Source organism: Primulina tabacum, chromosome 18, assembly GCF_025594145.1.
Source record: "Primulina tabacum isolate GXHZ01 chromosome 18, ASM2559414v2, whole genome shotgun sequence".
NCBI lineage: Eukaryota > Viridiplantae > Streptophyta > Magnoliopsida > Lamiales > Gesneriaceae > Primulina > Primulina tabacum.
The window spans coordinates 8,530,072-8,548,370 of NC_134567.1; the positions used below are offsets into that span (position 1 = coordinate 8,530,072).

The following is an 18,299-nucleotide window of genomic DNA, read 5'->3' on the forward strand; positions in this document are numbered from 1 at the left end:
ACATCGCATGTGTAAATATTTCCCCCCTAAAATATTTGTTTTCCAATTGTCAAACCTTTTTTGCAAATATATTATTGCACCATCATTTGATGAGGCATTATCAACTGTGATGGTAAAGATTTTATTGATTCTCCAATCAAGTAAACATTTTTCAACTGTTTTACCCACATCATCACTCTTATGCTCAGAAATCGGACAAAAATTCAAAATTCTCTTTTGCAAAGTCCATTCATCATCAATGAAATGATTAGTTAGGCATATATAATTCACTTTTTGTATTGATGTCCATGTGTCTGTAGTTATAGAAATTCTTGGACCATGTTGTTTCATAAAAGACATCAACTGAACTTTTTCATTCATGCACAAATTATAAACATCATTGGTTGTTGTCCTTCGAGATGGAATGTTAAACATTGGACATGCAATTGACATGAAGTGTCTAAAACCTTTGTTCTCAAGTGTTTTGAAAGGAAGTTCATCGACAATCAACCAATAAGTTAGTGCCTCTCTTAATTTGTTCTGATCAAATTTCCAAGTACCAATTTGCGCTTCTGTCGGATCATCTTTTGATGGTTGAAAAGAAATCCAAGCTTGATTAGTTGCAACATCATGTGGTTTTTTTTACAAGAAGCGAAGTGATTCTGCAAAGGTCGAGTCCCATGCATTTTTGGATCCGCCTTAATCTCTCTACAACAATATTTGCATCTACCTTTTTGCACCTTGTCACTTTCACAATAGAATTTTTCAAAGTGTTCATAATATTGTGCTCTAGAGGTCATATCTTTCCTAGCTCTCTTTTTAGACTCGGGTTTAACTTCATCATTATCACCATCGTGATCTAAATTTTTCACAAAATCAGCATCATTGTTCTTGTTCTCATCAGCATTATCAGCTTCTCACAAGTAATTCACAAATTCAATGAACTATTCCACACCAGGCAAGCCACAGATTTCACAAATAAGATAAGCCGAATAATAAGCTGTAAATTGTATACACACATATTAAGGAGGGAACAAATCCACACCAGGCAAGCCACAAATACACACATAATTCAGTTCATCACACCAGACAAGCCACAGATTTCAACTGAAGCAATTCATAATCCTAAAGAGTGATTTCGGCCACAGAGTTCATCACCCCCCCTCCCCAACAAATAATAATATTTCACAATCCTAATAAAACTGAAGCAGTTCATTCCCACGTCCCAGAAATCATTACACCAAGAACAAATCTCAATAACACGGATTCAGATATACTAGTTATGAGAGATCTTTGCATTATACAATTTAGGTGTATGTACGATTTAATCAAATGTATACTCACTTTTTGAGAAGAGGCGGCTGACTGGCTGAGGTGTGATCGGCTGAGGCGCAGCGTCGGGAGGGAAGATGAGGCGCAACGTCGGGAAGGAAGAGGGAAGAGCCGAACTGCCGAGTGCCAAAGAGTGATTTAGGGAGAAGAGCGAATAATGATTTAGGGATTTAGTTTTTTTATTTCTTAATTTAAAATATAAAACAATATAAATATATATATCATATATGTATATATGAAATTTCGGGTAGCCGTTTTTAATTTCGGGTAGTAGATTACTACCCAAAACCAACCCGACATTTTTATATCGGGTTCGGGTTTCTACCCGAACAAGAAATTGAGAAAAAATCGACCCGATCGGTTATTACCCAATTGGGTATGGTCGGGTACCCAATACCCGATCACAAATGCCCACCCCTAGAAGCTATGCTATCAATAGAATTAACTTAATTATTTGATTGGATAAACACCAACTAATTAAATATTCATGTGATTTTTGTTTGAAGTTCACGTGTCCATCTGGGAATCTTTTTAATTGAAACTCAAAGAAATAAAGGAGAACTTATCTTTAATCAATGATTAGAATAATTACTATTATCAAACTAAATGCAAGGAATGTACAATTCTCGAAACAAGACAAGATTCACTATCATTCCCTAAATAAAAAATTATGCAAGGCAAAATAACTTCCTCAATCCAAGAACTCTTGCTGCTTCCACAATATGTGCCTTTCTTGAAAAAGACCACAAAAAAACCAAAAGTAATCAAGGGGACCCTTAAGCCATCTTCTGTGTTTACTTGCTCCTCAATTAAGAGTAAAATGGTTTTTTTAAACCAAGAATTATAGATTGTCCCAGAATTTCTCATACGAACTTGAGAAATTTCAGACCAAATTGGTAGTGTGCATTCTTGAAGAAAAGTATGAAGATGACTTGGACTAAGCTGATGATGTAGACAAATATGTTCTCCGAAACCAATCATTCCGAGTGAACTTTAGCGTTATCACTTGAGCGCTGTTGGATGCCCAACAAAAACTTTCTGATACTGAAGTCAGTACAGTCAATTTGTTACAACCTTTCCTCAAGCCCTAATTTCCTCCTTTTCATTTTTTTTTTTGTTTGCCGGTGTCTGTGCCAAAAATTGGGCCATAACAAAGAAGTTTTGTCTATAAAATGAAGACCGAATTAAATTGTAAGAAAAAACTCACAAATGTTTTTAAAAATTGATTATGGATTTTTCCTATATAAATTTTGTAAAAAAAAAAATTCATAATATTTTTTTTAAGCATTTACAAACACTATGTACTTTAGTCTACTCTCAACAAATTGAGCCACACGATTGATTTTTGAAAGATGAAAATATTTTATACTAAGCCACGTTTAACAAAATACATTTCTAATACCACCCAGAAACTTTAGCTGAGTGAGTGAGATCTATCTAAAATCCAAAAAAAGTGATATGATTATGAGTAGGTTTCTTGTAAGACAGTCTCACGAATATTTATTTGTAAGACGGGTCAACTCTTCCGATATTCACAATAAAAGTAATACTCTCAACATAAAAAGTGATACATTTTCATGGATGACCCAAATAAAATATCTATATCACAAAATACGACCCGTGAGACCGTCGCTCACAAATTTTTTCCTATGATTATAGAGTAGTAGTTACTGCTCTATTTCTCCTTTTGAGGGTCCACATGTCTACAAACGTTTTTGAAGGTATGATTCAATACAATATATCATATTTTTTTTAAAAAATACCATATATTATATCGAGAAATGAATATTGATACCATAGTGAAATTTTGGTATAACATAAATTTAATATCATACATATATCGATACCGAAATGTTCGGACGGCATCATACCATACTGACATTAAATTTTGTATGTGCGGTATTTTATAGTACGATAAATGAGATATACCAGAATGTTCAATATTATTTCTCAGACCTAAGAAAATTTACCTTCTATGTCCTTTTTTCCCACTATTTTTATCTATACCATTATCCTCATTTTCTTTTAAACTCCCGTCAAACTTATATTCGATAATTTTCATCACTTATTCATGGTGTTTTATAAACCATCTCATCTTTAATAAACATCATCCGAATTCTTGAATTTTCACAGTTTTTTTGGATCCAAATTGTTGTAATTATTAATATTTTTACTGAAATGTTTTTTTTAAAAAATATTACAGTTATAATTATAATATGTATAAATAAAATTGATATATAACATACCTATTGTGTGCGGTGAGTAGGGATATAATCGAGTTGAGTCGAGCCGAGCCGAACTCTTGAATGTTTGAGCTTGGTTCGTTTATAATCGAGCCGAGCTCGAGCTTTATTTAACGAATATATGCATGGCTCACGAGCTTATTCAAGCCTTTATCGAACCTAAACAAACTTAATAAATATGAATTATACATTTAAATTTTCATTAATTAAAAAGTAAATTATATATATAAAGAAAAATATATTATTCTTATTAAAATTTGTAAATTTATTATAAAAATAAATTTAATAGATTTTTCTATATATTTCATAAATAATATGCAAAACCAATAAATCAAATATCAAAACTATTTTTTTTTTCATTTAAAAGATTACTCGTGAACTTACCAACGAACATGTTCACGAGCTAACGAGCCGAATACTGTAAAGCTTGAGTTTGGTTTGTTTATCTTAACGAGTCTCATTAAACGAGCTCAAACGAGCTTTTATCGAATCGAACTTCGAATAGCTCACAAACGGTTTGGTTCGTTTACATCCCTAGCGGTAAGTACACTCATTTTATTTATTTATGTTTCTATAATATTTTTGATTATTCATATTCACTGTATAACCTTTGTATCATGCTATTCTAAATCCTAAATTAAAAAAAATCAGTACCTATATACGATTTGTGTGCAATATCGATATCCGAGCCTTCGGCTACGCACACAACAAAACCTATAAAGCCAATTTGGAATCTGCTTTTCTTCAATTTCGTTAAGCCGAACCACTCGGCTAGGATTTTCCGAACCTTAGGTTTGTTTACATTCGGGCCTCCTTCGCCTTTTAAACTGCCTCCCCTCAGTTTACTTTCATATATTCAAGCAAAAAGCGCTTCGGGAGAAGAATTCAAAAACAGTTCGGCGGCCAGAGATCGGAGATTGAAATCGATGGCCGATCACGCCGGCGAACACGAGAAACACGAACAAGCCGCTGAATCTCTGATCGATAAGATCACGGAGAAATTTCATGGCAGTGATTCGTCGTCATCGGATTCCGACGACGATGCGCAAGTCAAATCCACGGCTGACGCCGTGAAGGCCAAGATATACCGCTTGTTTGGTCGCGAAAAGCCCGTACACAAGGTTCTCGGTGGCGGAAAACGTACGTATTTCGTTTTCTGTTTTTTTCCGATCTGTGCGATGACATTACTGTTCTTTTTTACGAAATTCAGGCCATAGGTGGATATGCTAAATAACATTTTAGGGTTGATATTATTTGCTTATTTATAAAATGCTTGTATGGTGGTAATGATGACCCATTTAGAGATTTACTTCTTTTAATCCTTTGGTGGTCAGATTTGATGACAATAAGTTTCACAGAAACAACAAAATGACGGCTTCCATCTCGTGGATGAATGCGTGCTAAAATGAGAAATGGTGGCTCTGATGGCCTCTCGGTCTTTATTTCTTGAAATTCATGAAGTTGTATATTTCTTGAATTTTTCGGTTGAAATGATGATATTTATTTCATTTATTGACATGAATAAATGTATTGCAAGTGATAATGCACCAGATCCAATCTCTATTTCTCATTCATATAATAATTTCTTTGCACGAATGTCCAATATTATTTGCTAATGTTTCTATCTGCCTTTGGGTTTTTCAAGTTAACTTGCAGAAACCATTGTTTGATTGATTGGCATTTTTTGTATTTGAGCCTCCAATGTTTAACGAACTTGTGAGAATTTCCCTTTTCTGATATCCACCCGAATTTATGATATAATAATTTAGCATGCTGTTAATCTCCATTTAAAACTTTTGAGATATCAGGTTTGGTCCTATATTCTTTTAAGTTTTGTGTCCGACTCTTAATTTGAAAACATTGGTTTGTAGAATAAAAGTCGCAATGAATTATTTTATTTTTCTTTCTTCTGTTCAAGTAACCATATGGAATATGATGTGGCTAAGCTGTAGTTGGGATGGAGCATTTTCCTTTTCTTGTGATACTCTTGCAGGGTCTGAGTCACTCTATTTCTGGCTTCTATGTGTTTATGATAAATTTAACAAGAATAGTTTCTTGCAGCCGCCGACATTTTCCTATGGAGAGATAAGAAAATTTCTGCTGGTGTGCTCGGTGTTGCCACCACAATTTGGGTACTTTTTGAATTGCTTGAGTATCACTTGCTCACACTAGTGTGCCATATCCTGATTCTTGGTCTGACTCTTCTCTTCCTGTGGGCAAATGCGTCCACCTTTATAAACAAGTATGTTGCCTGATTGACCATGAAATTTTCTCTTGGCGGGTATCTTTTACATTTCTCTTACTTTTGGTCCATGTATCTTAGGTCGCCCCCTAAGATGCCCGAAGTCATTCTTCCAGAGGATATTGTCCTTGGGGTAGCTTCTGCCCTTAGGCTTGAATTTAACACTAGTGTTGCTATCCTTCGCGATATTGCTTCTGGGAAAGATCTAAAGAAATTCCTAGCAGTAAGTCACTAAAACTTGATCTGTTGGTTTTATTTATTGATGCAGTGAGCGAGGATGACACATATCTGAGACCTAAAAATGGAACTATTTTGTTGCTTCAGTTTCTTGATACTTCGGTTAGTTAGGTCCTAGTTAACTGTTGGTGTAATGTGTGAAACAATCTTATATTTACTGAAATATGTACGGTTTCATAACCACAATCCATGATAATTAAAATATTACATCTTGAATTTGTAGGTGATTGCTGGCCTCTGGGTTCTTTCAGTTATAGGAAGCTGCTTCAACTTCCTGACCTTGTTTTACATATGTGAGTATTTTGCAGGCTTCTCTCTCTGTCATTGATGCATGTTCTGGAATTATAAGCATTATTATAACACACATTTTCTTACTGGATTTTTCCTTACCCCTGGAAAACAGTATTCGTCCTGTTGCATACTGTGCCGTTGTTCTACGAAAAATATGCTGATCAGATCGACACATTTGCTGAAAAAGCTGAGGCAGAACTGAAGAAACAATATGCTGTGTTCAATGCTCAGGTTTTGAGTAAAATCCCAAAAGGTCCGCTGAAAGACAAGAAATTTGCTTAATTGAATTCGTGGTCTCACCATGTCTAAGGTTATATCGGGGGTTGTTCTTTTGGATTTTATCGTTGTCCCTCATTTGTCTGACAAAACCCATGTTTACTGGCTTGTTTTTTGATTACTTTGTGTGTTCATAGTAAATGTCGAATATGATATTTAACTTAGTTTTGAGTTTGTGTTGTGATAACGTATCTCTAGTTAAAAATATTTTATGGAGAAGTCTCTATTCCATGGTTTTTATGTTATCATTGAAGCATTGGAATGTCAAGTTCATTTGGGATATTGTTTTCACAAAAACTCTTATGAGACTGTATGTTAATTTTGTGACACGAAATTCCAATCCATTATATTTTCACAAATGATGCTGCTGCAGAAACCAAATATGATCTCATTATAAATTACTGTGATTATAAAATATTTATGATTTGTTTAGATATTGTAAATTTTTTTTATTTTTGTATAAATATTTTAGCAAGGATGACAATAATCGAATCCAAATCCGTTCTCGTTCTGAACGGGTCAGATCCGGCCAAACGGATACTAGACGGATCTTGAGATTTAATGAACCCGCTTTAGGTATTATTAAGAATATATTTATATTTTTATTGTATTTAATAGTGAATACATAATTTTAGTTATAATATTCTAGGATTAAAATAATTTTATTCTATTGTAATATGTTTAATATAAAAATATATAATTATGTAATGACTAAAATTTATAAATAATACAATTTTTAGCGTCTAACCTGCATTGGACCTGTCGGTTTTTGTGACAGGAAAGGGCAAGTCCAAAAGTAAGGTGGGACGGTTATCGAGTTTAACCAAATGTGTCCCGTTTTCATCCTTGCAATTATATTAAATATATGTGTAATTTACTTATGGAATGAGATTAATAGTCATATTTACCAATACTAGTATAAAACACATGTGTTAGCACGTTGATGACAAACGTGAGTGCACAACGAATTATCGTTTTTCAAAGGAATATTTCACTTCTTATTTAATAGCAAATATTTTTTCATAATTTATTTATCATTTCAAATAATCATGATTTGTTCAATATTTTTCTTGTTTTTTTTTCACCAGCAGTGGTTTCCTTTCACCTTTTTATTTTTTTTGTTTCCTTCTTTGATTAAATTTAGCGATTCGACATATTTGATTTTCAGATTTTTTCTGCCATCGTCGGATTTGAGATTGATTCATTTATTTGTTACTTGAACTTATTTTTTGTTTGTGATTTTTTTCTATCTGACTTGTTCACGCTTTTGGTTTTCTTCTTATTTGTTGCTTTTTGTTTTTTTGTTTAAAAAAATTACTCGATTTTTTCATAGTTTTTATCACCATTTACAACACCCCATTTTTTTTATGTGATTAATTTGAATGAAAACCTGCATAGCTCTTTGGTAGTCAATAAAAAAAATTGTTTTCATCATTGTTGTTTCTATTTGTTATCAGTTTTGGATGTATAGTATCTATGATTTTCATTGTCGTTTATAAATCTTAACTTGTACACTTTATCTAACTGTTGGATCTCGGTTTTCTCGTACCCAAAACGGAACGGAAGTTTTTAAATTTTTTTAGATCTTGACATTCAAGATATAAGTGAGCACTCGTATGGTTCTAAAAATTAAACGTTCAAAGGGTGTTTAGTAATATACCTTAGTGAATAATTCACTCAACTCCAACTACTCTGGTATTGGTGGAGTAGCTCTTGTTGTAAATTCCGACGAACATTATTCGATCTACTAATCCGGTCCACGACTGAAATATTTATTCTTCTTATAACTTGTACTAGAAAATATAGAAGATGTTTTAACGATGAGATCAAGAAAAAAACAAAATTGCTCAAAGCCTTTTGAGAGCAAAACGGACGGCCGAATTTGGAGACCTTCTCCTGCTTCTAAAGCTCCGGTCCTCTCATCATTATCCAACCAAAGTAGTATATTTTTTTTATGTTAACTAATAATTACTTCCTTAATTAATCATATCAATTAAGTTAATTAATGATTTCAATTGCCATTACTTGTTTCCACCGAAATTGCATGCATTATTATAATAATAAAAAAATCATTTTTATATTTTCTAATACATCCTTTACTTAATTAATTAGATTAATTAAGTTAACTATAGATTCTAATTGCATGCCATATATTAGACCAATCTCGATGCATATATATATTTTGAGAATATCATGCATTAGTATTATTTTGTTTTGTGTGCAAGTTTTTAAAATTATAGTATCATGAATATTTCCATATTACATAAATCAATACCATATTTTATAAAAATTTAATGTGCTATATTTTAACTCAATTAAAATATAATTTAACTATTAAAGCCCATTTAAACTATAATAAATTTGTATGATGAGCTTATACTCTTACAAGCCCATGATTCATGCTCCCATTATATTAATATCATCATAATCACGATCGACGATCCAACATCATCGATGTGACAATTTCAACTTATTTGTTATTATGATGCACACTTTAATTTCGAAATCACAAATGTCTAAATAAGACAGGTGTAATCCTTTTGACTGTTTTAGTAGTCATGCTATCAAAATTTCTATAAGCTTTTATAAATTTTATTTATAAGCTTATCGACTGATCATATCAAACTTATTTTTTATAAATTAAACTCATTGAATTTATTATCTCAACGGTAACAGGTAAACTTGTGCTTGTGTGACACTCAATGATTCTGGGATACAGCTAGCCGTGGGTTCACAACTCTTTGTGATTCAGGACAATTTCTTTTATTCGGGTTTACCATAATTTGCCCCATTCTATGTATCAAAAGTTGATCATGAGAATGTCAGAAATTATATTTCTGATTAAACCCATCGAATCATGGTAAGAGCGTCTAGTAGCATCGCCCCATGATTCCATAGGTATCACTGATAGCGCCTGCAAGAACAAGTCGGTAATGATTAACGTACATTACGCTCTCTTCATCTCATATATCCCGATCGAATCTGCAACAATTGGTTTATCGAGGGTTGCATAATAATTCGATAACTATGTGACACATCTTTGAGAATAAATAGTGGCATCGCATGTACAATTGGAGAACTCCTTCTCTAACGTACATCTCATACTCTGGCCAGAGATTCCATGCACTATTATTCCATCACATCACATAAGATATCCACACCCGTAGGTGAGCGGTGAATTCCCGACTACAATGCACTGGCTCCTACATGTGTCGCAACTGTAGTCAATCTCGCCACATGATGACTCTCCTAGAATCGGTAAACGAGTCAAAGCACAGCCTTAGTATATAGAGCCTCAGTGTTGTCCCGGGTCGTAAGGACTAATGGTGTACTATCATAACCATATAATTATCCTCTCGATTAATGATAACCACTTGAAAAGTTCGAGGGAGGCAGTTCGGTATAATCATCATATGACTACCCATCTGCATGTTTGGAAATCTCTATGCCCTTACCAAGAAACGCGGTACACAACATCACAGATGCTAGTCTCGATCTCAAGCGACCTTTATCCATCTTTTAAGCGGCTGAATCGACTAGGACCGAATTTAGATTATACAGTGTACAAATGAGTTTCAACATCGAATTACGATTCATTTGTATTAAAGTATAATCAAGGACTTTATCTATGCTGGTTGCATGGGTATACAGATAAAGTAAAAAAAGATCATAAAAAGTTAAATTATATTAAAATAAAGATTGTTTATTACACTTGAGTCAATAAATTCCCTAGCCAACCGTTGCCTTGCAGGGCATCTACTCTAACAATCTCCCATTTGCCCTAGAGCCAACTATCCATAACTTTAATCCCATTGCTTTGAGATGCTTCTCAAACAATGGTCCTGGCAAAGGCTTTGTAAGTGAGTCAGCAACATTATCTACAGAGAGGACTCTTTCGACTGATATATCTCATCTTCCCACAATCTCCCGGATGATGTGGAACTTCCTCAATACATGTTTGGATTGCTGATGAGACCTTGGTTCCTTTGCTTGCGCAACGGCACCAATGTTGTCACAGTACATGGGGACTGGATCAACTCCATTATGAAAAATGCCCAACTCTTGGACAAAATTACTCATCCAAACTGCCTCTTTGGCTGCAGCAGATGCGGCAATGTATTCAGCTTCAGTGGTAGAATCCACAACGGTGTCTTGCTTGGAACTTTTCCAAGAGACAGCCACACCATTCAACATGAATACGAAGCCTGAGGTCGATTTCGAATCATCTACATCATATTGGAAGATAGAATCAGTGTAGCCTTTCAATTTCAATTCTCCACCCCATAGACCATGAAAAAGTTCTTAGCAGTTCTGAAGTACTTAAGAATATCTTTCACGGCTTTCCAATGCATTGGACCAGGGTTCACCTGATATTTGCTTGTAACACTCAGAGCGTAAACAACATCAGGACGTGTCGATATCATACCATACATGGTACTACCAATGGCTGACGCATATGAAATACGTGTCATCATCTCTATCTCTTCATCAATTTTGGAAAACATAGCTTTAGATAGAGTAACACCATGACACATTGGTACGTATCCTCTTTTGGACTCTTCTATAGAAAATTGCTTGAGAATGGTATCGATATAAGTGGCTTGGGTGAGCCCCAACATCTTCTATGATCTATTTCTATACATTTGTATTCCCAATACATATGATGCTTCACCCATGTATTTCATGGAGAATTTATTTGCTAACCATACTTTAGTTGATTGCAGTAATCCTATATCATTCTCAATGAGCAGGATATCATCAACATAAAGTACCAGGAATGTCACTGCACTCCCAGTAACTTTCTTGTACACGCATGGTTTCTCAGGATTCTTGGCAAAACCAAATTCCTTGATAATGTTTTCAAATATGAGGTTCCAACTTCTGGACGCCTGCTTGAGATCATATATTGATCTTTGAAGTTTGCATATCTTATGCTCATTTCCTACTGATGTGTATCACTTAGGTTGAGACATATAAATTTCTTCATTGATGTCTTCATTGAGGAATGCTCATCCATTTGCCATATCTCATAGTCATACCATGCTGCTATGGCTAGTAGTATTCTAATGGACTTAAACATAGCAACTGGTGAAAAAGTTTTCTCATGATCAATTCCTTGCCTTTGAGTATAACCTTTTCAACCAGTCTTGCCTTGAAGGTCAATACCTTCCAATCCACCCCAAGCTTTCTTTTGTAGATCCATTTGCATCCTATGGGAACGATTCCCTCAGGTGGATCCACTAATGTCAAGACTTGGTTTGAATACATAGAGTCCATTTCAGACTGCACGACTTCAAGCCATCTGGATGAATCAATATCAGATATTGCTTCTTTGAAGTTCATTGGATCACATCCAACACAAGGCACATCATGGCCTTGTTCATGAAGAAGCGTATAATTTGCTGGTGGTCTGACAACCCTATCAGACCTTTCAGGAGCGTGTACTTCAACTACTGGTTGTTGGGGATTAGGTTCAACTTCTACAATTGAGGGAGTATCTTGAATTTCTTCAAGTTCTATCATCTTGTCTTTTTCTATCTAATAGAAATTAATTTTCCAAAAAGGTGGCATTTCTTGAAACAAACACTTTTGATTCATTGGGACGATAGAAATAGTATTCAACAGAATTCTTTGGATATCCTAAAAAGTAGCACAAAGTGAATCTACTATTCAATTTGTCTTCCACTGTCTGCTTCACATAAGCAGGACATCCTCATATTCTAAAATAAGAATATTTGGGAGTTTCTCCCATTCATATCTCATATGGTATTTTATCCACTGCTTTAGTATGGACATTATTCAACAACATTACCGCATTTTCAAGCGCAAAGCCCCAAAACGATTTTGTAACGCCCCAAAAATTTAAAAGTCCACGCAAATCACATGCATGCAATTATTAATTTCCTTGTGTATTTCAATTAATCGTTTTAATTGCATGAATTAATTATGTTGTGCATACTTGCATGTTTAAAATATATTTTTCTACAATGCTGCATTAAAATGTATTTTTGAAGGTTATTCGAGTTGCGATCGTGGAACGGAGACCGATGGCTGAAAAATGTAAAATGTTTTTATTAAATAGTTGTTTTTAATTATTTAAAATATGAGTGATGCTTTTTCTTATTTTTGAAAACAAGGGGGTTTTTAGGTGATTTTATACGCCGGGACGTAAATTTTATCAGTGTTTGTTTTTTTTTACAAAAATACGAACGTTTTGGAAACCCGGCTAATAAATTCACAAACTTATTTAAGCAAAATTATTTTAAATATTTTAATTAATCACTAATGGGCGTAATTAAATCTCCTAATGGGCCTAAGCTTGATTAGTGTTTTTATTTAACTATATAATATGCAATTAACCTGCCCCAATCTATTAGCATACACGCCCCACCCTAGCACAATTTCAGAACTCTTTTCACCCCACCAAACTCACGGCACACACAAGGGTTTTGTAGAAGAAAGCTTCGATTTTTGAAGAGAAAATTCAGCCTATTCTCCTACGTCAAAGTTCTTCGATTCGTCAACGAATAATCGTGCGTATAAAACGCAAAGGCACGCCATATTCTCTTTTTACTCATCATCACACCATATTATTTAATTATGTTTGAAATTGCATGAAAACAAGTAGCGCCTTTGAAGATTTTCGTTTATGCCTCTTTTATGGTTTTTAAAACATGCATGTTGATCTAAGAACCATGAATTTCATTCACCTAAGGGGCTGCCATGAATTAGGATGATATAGGGTGGTCGGTGGTTAAGGGCTGGTAGAGTCCTAGGCGGCTAGGAGTCCCAATGCAACAAGGACACTACAAACACACACACGTGCAGAATTTTAGGTCGATTTCTAGGACGTTTTTTGTCGGGCTAGGTATGGTTGTTTGGGCTAAGCTTCCTCAGTAGGGTCCCTAGGTGGGTTGGCTAGGTTTTGGTTCAAGGTGGCTCGGGCGTGGCTCGAGTAAATTGGGAGATGGCTCGGCGTGTTCGTCGATGTGTCAAAAACGAGATTTTAAAGACAAAAATTGAATCCATGGGTCCACGGGGGTGGCTCATGACTTGGAAGGGTAGAATAAATATTAAAAATGTTATGTTTAAATTTTGGGATCAAAATAACGAGTTTTGGATTTATTCGGGATTTAATCGCCGCACGAAACACTAATTAACGAGTTAATTGAAGCGCCTAGTTTTAAGCTTTATAAAATTATGAAAAATTACGTTTAAGCTTAAATAATTATTATAAGTCTAAATTTTTGATTTGGGAATTTTATATTAAGGTTTGGTTTAATTCGGGATTAAAACGCATTAATACGTCACATTTAAAGATTAATTTAAAAGTCATCGAATTATGCTAAATAAAAATATGATAAAATTCGTGTAGGCTTAAATAATTATTTGGGACATGTTAGAGTCAATGAAATTAAGAAAATGTCAAAAACGAGAAATTATACGTCCAGGGGTAAAACTGTCTTTTTACACCTAGAAAATTAGTAAACGTCATGGCAGTGTCTTGAATGTTGTTTTATGTGCTAATATGATTATTTTCAATGGTTATGGATGTTTTGAAATTTTTATATGTTAATATGTCCATTTTAAAATGTTTATGGATATTTATGATTTTAACATGTTAAATTATGATTTTTAAATGTTTATGAATTTTAAGGTTTAAAATGAGCATTTAAAAGATATGTTGCATGCTTGGTTTCAAAATAAAAATGATATTATGCATGTTTTTATTAAGTAATGATAACATGTTGAAGGACGTGAAGGGATTGTGACTACTACATGTGGAAATATCGTGAGGGTTATGGTCCCAGTGGGAGCCTGACGACCGTGTTTCTTTGGATACGGATACGAATACAAATACGTGATACGAATATGTTAATACGTTGGCCAAGGCCCAGTTGACGGGTGAGAGTGTCGCTGGTGTCCTCGCCGCCCAGTACTGGGGTTTTCTCTAGATGGATCCATCGCCCAATACGATCAAGAATACGAGTCACAATCACGATCTGAATTCAACAAACACGAACATGAACATGAATATGAATATAAATATGGACACGAATATGGATATGGATATGAATATGTTTAAGTGATACGTTTATGTTTTTTTGAAAATGTTTTTATTTAAAGTTTATGCATCATGAAAATGTTTACGAAAATATTATGTTTTAAGTTTATGCATCTTCATGAAAATGATATTTTAAATATAAGTATTTTTCACCGTTATATGTTAACTGTATTACGTATTACTCGTTATCAAGAATATGACGTGTTGAGTCTTTAAACTCACTAGGTGTGATTGATGCAGGTGATATTGATTATGAATATGATAATGGAGGTTTGATGGTTGACTTTGCTGGACTGGAGGTGCACATAACCCGAGGACCGACGCTAGTTTTCCGCACTAGTTATGATTTATGATTTTAAGTTATGTTAAAGATATTTTTACGACTATTTATTTATGAGTGGTTTTTGGAAGGTTATAGTATGAACTATACTTTTCAAATAATGTTTTTGATTTGATAAAATAGTTGGTTGTTTTACTTTTAAAATGGTTCCAAAATATTTTATGATTCGGCCAAATGGTATGTGAGGTTTGAAAAAAAAAATTTCTAGTACTTTTTAAGAAAATGAATAAGCAGACGTTTCAGATTTAGGCAATTCAGTAAATCCCATCATGGATAAACCATGTACATCAAGGTTCGATTACAACGTTTAGAAACACCATTCAATTGTGATGTTTCTGGTGGAGTCCACTGTGAGAGAATCACATTCTCTCTTAGATAACCCAAAAATTCAGCACTAGAGTATTCTCCATCTCGATCAGATCGAAGTGTCTTAATACTCCTTTCTAGTTGTTTTTTTACTTCAGATATGAATTCTTTGAACCTTCCAAATGCTTTAGATTTTTGTTTCATCAAATAAACATACTAATACCTCGAATTGTCATCAGTAAAGATAATGAAGTAGGATTTTTCCCATATTTTGTGCTAACACTTAGCGGATCACAAACATCTGTGTGGATCAAATCCAGTAGACCATGCGCACTTTCCACGTTTCCATTGAATGGAGTCTTGGTCAAATTTTTTTTAGACAGGACTTACAAGTAGGTAGAGAATTTATGTCTGTCAAGTCAAACATGCCTTCTCCCACTAGTTTGTGCATCCTTCTTTGGAAAATGTGACATAGTCTAGCGTGCCATAATTGTGCGGGATTTGGATCATCTAACTTTCTTTTGTTTGTTGTAGAAATCCAGTTTACTTTGGACATTCACTTATCATTTCCAGAATATTTGTGGCGCATATAATTTCTTATGTCCGAGCTTCTTGAAGTAAAATAAATATGTTCTGACTTATCGGGTTTTGTAGGCCCTTTAAGTGTCCTTCAGAGTAGGGGTGGGCATTTATTTTAGGGTATCGGGTACCCGATCCGACCCGATCGGTTAAAACCCGATCGGGTCGGGTATTTTCTAAAAAAATCGGGTTCTTCGGGTACCCGATACATGAAATTAATTTTCGGGTTCGGATTCGAGTATTTCACCGATACCCGATCGGGTATCAGGTACCCGAAATTTTTTTAAAAAAATATTGGGCCTATATGTCTTTTCATTTAAAAAATACATATATTTTTTTGTGGCTAATAATGACTCGATATAATGACAAATGATTAATCATAAAATGATTTAATGACAAGATATTTTGTGAAATGTGAAAAATACATTTTTTTTAACTTACTAGCTATAACTCGATATAATGACGTGATTTTTTGTGAAATGTGAAAAAAATATACACATATATTTTTTAAAAAAAAATTTAATTTTTTCGGGTACCCGAAAATGTCGGGTACCCGAAATTTCGGATACCCGAACCCGAAAACCCGACCCGCGCCCACCCCTACTTCAGAGTTTGGCTCTTATCGGGTTTGTTTTTCTTGTGAGGGGCAGAACATTTCTTTCCCTTACCATGTGGGCCATTTTTCGTCCTGACCAGAGGCCCATTAGAAAAACAACATTTTCCTTTTTTATGGTGATCTCATAAGTCATAAGCGTATTGACTAACTCTTCAAGGCTATCATGTATCTTATTCAAATTGAAGTTCACCATAACCCCGTCAAATGAGGAAGAGAAAGACAACAATTGATGTCATCAAGTAACTCGTTAAGAATCACAGTTCCAGGCCCACCACATTCTCAATAAGCCCAGTCATATGTACACCACGCTCATGGGCCAAAACCCCATCTTGCATGCGTATAGTCATGAGCTCCTTGAAAGTGGTGTGCATAAATTTATGAGTTTCATGCACCATGCAAATCTTGCACGTGCATTCGAATGTCAGCAGCATTCATCATTTTCTCAAACTGTCTGTACAGTTCATTTGACATAAAAGTGAGCATGTTACACTTTAGCTTGCGTACTATGGTCCTACCATCTTGCATGCTTTGTCAGTTCAGCAGGACTGACATTAGTGTGTGCCATTTTCTCCGAATTCAGAACAATTTTCCTATCCAATCTTGAAAATTAGATTCGGTTAGCTTGTTAATAACAAAAATAGATTACGTGACGAAATCGAAAATATACTGATATGGAAACAGAATAATGGTTGCTGATTATTTTAAAATAATTTTAAGATATAAAATATGGATTTTTATTTTATAAATTTCCCTTCTACTATTTTAACATTTCCACCACCCTCTGATGAAAATGAGAAATCATATTTCCTCAGTAGGTACGTAGAGTCCAATTAGACAATTATAATCACAAATAATATCAGCCAATTATAATTTCTAAAAGATAGAATCCAATTGCATCCCTATGCACTCTACGTGTTTCGCCTCACGTTTAATAAGGACCCAATAATATGACGCCGTTTATTTTCACGTGTCAAACCGACCCATCAATATTGAATTGTATTGGATGGTCGCCATGAGTTCCCTCAATAATATGAGCCGAAGTCATGGGAGTTCTACTCAATTCACATCATATGTCCAGTGGAAGTCACAGCTTTCCGGCGTCCAGGCCTCCCCAATAATATGAGCCAGACACTGTCCGCGGGTAGTGATCAACATGCAACCACGGTTGATTGAAGACAAGAATAAATTAAACTCTTTTAATTTTTACTTTTGCGGTTTGATATAAATTTTGAATCTTATTCAAAATGAGGGATTTTAATTTTAAAATTGTCTTATCATTTTAATTTAAAATCAGTGCCATGTTTGTATGTTTTCCGGATTCATGCAACTATATTATCTAATAATATACATACATGCATACTACATATAACAAATATATCATAATATGACATTCAACAATAAATAAGGATGATCAATCACCAACACTATTATATCCATGTGAGCCAGACATGGATCCAGGTCCAAAACCTAGGTGAATGCAGGGATGCAAATGCAACTTATTACAAGAGCTTCCAATATTTTACATGTTTTCATCTTGTGCATCGGGCCCACTATCTTCCAGTTTGATCTCCCACTATTTCTAATAATTAATTTTAAATAGCCATGATACATAAGGGATACATCTCATGGGGTGGAAACGGGCCATAAACTAGCCAACTTTAATAATATCAAATATTAACAAATTTAATATACATCTAACACATTGGTCAAGGCTCTCGATCATCCTTCATTCATTTAATATCTAATATTAACATCAATTAATTAAACAAATTTAATTAATTGATAAATCATGT

General features: G+C 34.2%; 1 protein-coding gene across 1 annotated transcript; it reads left to right on the forward strand.

Annotated features, from left to right (window-relative positions):
- The first annotated feature begins 4,392 nt into the window (after positions 1-4,392).
- Positions 4,393-6,871, forward strand: LOC142533639 (reticulon-like protein B5). The gene is made up of 5 exons (XM_075640472.1): positions 4,393-4,694; positions 5,616-5,796; positions 5,878-6,019; positions 6,257-6,326; positions 6,437-6,871. The coding sequence occupies exons 1-5, from the start codon at positions 4,481-4,483 to the stop codon at positions 6,604-6,606; spliced, it is 777 nt and encodes a 258-aa protein (XP_075496587.1). The 5' UTR covers positions 4,393-4,480; the 3' UTR covers positions 6,607-6,871.
- The last annotated feature ends 11,428 nt before the right edge of the window (positions 6,872-18,299 follow it).